Consider the following 3413-nt stretch of genomic DNA (forward strand, 5'->3'; position numbering starts at 1 on the left):
TTACTCTACTTGCTCATATGCAGCCCAAGATTCTCGATCCCATTTAATGAGCTTTGAGGGGGTATTTATAGTGTCTTTGGTGGGGTAATCCCTAGAATTGTTCTTACAAGTGTATCTGTAAGTATCCATAAAGTTGGGTATTCCCAATGAATATACCATGAGTAATGCATGGTCAAATCCCTAGGTGCTGTAGGGTTTTTATGTGGAATGTCCTTATTGCCTTTTGATTGACGGACTCTTCACAGTGTAGCCGTCGCTAGACTTAAATGATCATTACTGTGGCGCTGCTGGTTGGAAGTTGTGCCGTCAGACTTTATTGCGTGTAGCAGTCCCAACACGCTTCCTCCCATGCGGCATTTAATGCGACTTGATTGCTCAAGAGAAACCGGACACCTCGCGGAGATGCCTTAGCGTTATGCGAGCTTCCGGGAGCACCTTGAGCTCCATGTGCCTTCTCCGGGACCTATGTCCGGGACGTTACCTTATGGCATAAAAGACTTAGCAAATAATGTGAATTGCTTGACCCACGTGTCCTTGTCCGGTTGGTCCACGTATATTGGGCAAAATTAGGGGCAACACCAATAATAAATGTACAAAGCAAAAACTCAATTGTATTTTTTTTTAGATTTAATGAGATTTATTTTATTTTAGGTAAATAATAAGTGACCCATGAATTTCTCATAAATTATTTTACTTTTACAGTAGAACCTCTATTCAAGAATACACTTGGGACCATACAAAATAAATTCTAATTTAGAGGTTATAACTAAATAGAGGTACATACTAAAAAAAAACCCAAAATATCAATTGTAACTACAATAATTATAATAAACAATCCTTAATACTTATTATTTAAAAAATATTTCTCTATAGTTGTTTGATACATTGATTTGCTCTTTATATTTATTATCATATCTTTAAACTTGCGGGTATCTAATAATTCACTAATATGAGCACCTTCTTGTTGAATCCAAAATATTTCTAACTTTTCCAACATATTGAAAGCTTCTTGACAAGAAATTTTTTCTAATTCTGTGCTATCATCCTCCAAGTCATCTTCTAATTGCACTTCTTGTCTAATTGCAGTAATTATTTCTTCCTCATTTAAAGTATATGTGACCTGTTGCTCACTTGGATGATTAAGGAAGTCATTAATATCCATTGCATTAGTATAGTAAAGTTCTTGAATCTGTTCCCCCAAATTTTTCTTGACTTCTTTATTTTCCTCTTCAATTTCTTTCGCAACTTGAAATTCATTAACATCAGTAGTTCTAATTTTACAATGCTTGAAACAATTGACAATTGTTTGTGGCTTGACATCAATTAACCATGCCGCAACAACATTTATAATTCCATCAAGGATACTTATCTTTGATGGTTCGAAAACATGCTCCTCTATCCGTTTCAAAATTTGGCGGTTAAATTGTTGACGATAATAGCCTTTAAAATTTCTAATAATACCCGCATCACATGGCTGGATTTTGGAAGTAGTATTTGGTGGTAAGAACATTACCTTTGTACGACAAAGTGGGGGATGATTCTCCCTTTTTCCATAAGCTATGCAATTATCTAAAAGATGCAAAACATCCCTATCCATACGTCTATCAAACCATTGAAGCCATTCATTGAATAACAAAAATGTCATCCGTGCATTTGAATTTGCTCTATACTTGCAGTTAAGATTATCACGATTAATATTTTTAAAACATCTTGGATTAGAAAATTTATCGATGATCCAAAACGGTAGTTTGTCAGAGCCATCACCATTGCAACAAATAGCAATTGTAATCCTCTCTTTACTCTGCTTTCGCCCCTCTAGTTGCTTTGTTGCAAGAGAATTATCAGCTTGCATGCGATGAAACAAGCATGTTTCATCCATGTTGTAAATATCTTTCATAGACCATTTATCTAATTCTTCTTTTATTTGTGGGAAAACAGCTTCAATCTTCTTCATATCTACTGAACCACTCTCCCCAAATCTTCGAAAGGAATATGCCTCTGCTTAAACTTTTCCAACCATCCATTTGAAAATACAAATGAGGTAGCTTCATAGGAAAAAATTTCCCTTCTCTTTTAATAAATCACCACTCATATTGACATGCCCTTGGTAGCAAACAAACTATTCATAAAGAGCAGATTCCATGGCTGGGTACTTCACAATCTTTGGATGTTTTGCATTTGGATTGATCAATACATCTTCTTGAAGGAGGTCACTTGAGCGTTTAAGCGTCTTAGATATTGTTGCTTGTGTCACTTTGAGACCATGAGTTTTTTCCAACCATTCAGCTAGATCTTTTTGACTCCAAGTGGGATTTGATTTCTTTATTCGGCATAGTTTAACACGAATACCTTCAGTGAGATGAACACGTATTTTGGCTATGGGAGGCATGGTTGAATATTTACAGAGAAAGACTAAACAATATCACTACTGGAAATTGACATGTTAGAGAAGAGATATAGGGTTGGTCCAATTATTTTATAGAAAAAGAAAAGATACAATATTGGTAAATGTAATAGGCACCATGGGAAGAGGAAACGATAAATGTAATAAGCATCATAGGAAGAGGAAACGGTACAATATCAATTGATATCTTTTGTCTAAATGTCTAATTTTTTTGCTGGAAATTGTTGAATAATTAATGCTTAATTAATATAGTACTCACATTTTTTAATGGTATGATTATTGGATTTATACGTACATAACATATGATAATATACTTATTTTTGAATAAATATAATTATAATTTGGAATAAATTTATAAATTATATATATTTTTTGTTAAGATATGTAATTATTCTTATATAGAGGTATACATTCTTAAGACGGGACTTAGAAAATGTATAACTAATTACAATTTAGAGGTTATTCTTATTTATAATAGGCCCAAATTGGGACTTCAATTTTTTTATAATAAATTAGAGGTTCTATTTATTCTTGGGTAGATGTTCTACTGTATTAATAAATTATTTTATTTTTAATATAAATGAAAAGCCATCCATGAATTTCTAATAAACCAAAAATTCTGTTATATAGGCACAAAATATAAATATGGAGAAATTCTTAACCTTATATTTATTTATTTATTCAAATAAAAAGTTCGAAAATCTGCGGTGTTGATCTTATGCTCCTAATTCTATTTAAATATGTTTAAGTAGACATTTAAGATGGGTGCCTTCACTCCTAAAACATTTTTGTTTAGCCAAATTTATGTTTTTTTTTTACTGTATTTATGCTTTAATAATAATTGACCATCAACTTAATTAAAGTATATACTTTTTGTTTTGCATAGAAATGGTTTCAAATGGGTAGGCTTTTTTTTTTTTTTTTTTTTTTTGGCTAGAACTTCTAATTGGTAGGTTAATGTTCTGGATTGGCTAGTTTTAAGTGTGTGTTTGTGTTTTTCTTCGAAACC

At 32.3% G+C, this 3413-nt stretch overlaps 1 protein-coding gene across 1 annotated transcript; it reads right to left on the bottom strand.

The window, feature by feature from the left end:
- Positions 1–803: 803 nt before the first annotated feature.
- On the bottom strand, positions 804–1954 carry LOC133036172 (CENP-B homolog protein 2-like). The gene is made up of 2 exons (XM_061112676.1): positions 924–1954; positions 804–813 (listed from the first exon to the last, which is right to left on the bottom strand). The coding sequence occupies exons 1-2, from the start codon at positions 1952–1954 to the stop codon at positions 804–806; spliced, it is 1041 nt and encodes a 346-aa protein (XP_060968659.1).
- Between the last annotated feature and the right edge of the window lie 1459 nt (positions 1955–3413).

This window comes from Cannabis sativa, chromosome 3 (genome assembly GCF_029168945.1).
Source record: "Cannabis sativa cultivar Pink pepper isolate KNU-18-1 chromosome 3, ASM2916894v1, whole genome shotgun sequence".
In the NCBI taxonomy this organism is placed as follows: domain Eukaryota; kingdom Viridiplantae; phylum Streptophyta; class Magnoliopsida; order Rosales; family Cannabaceae; genus Cannabis; species Cannabis sativa.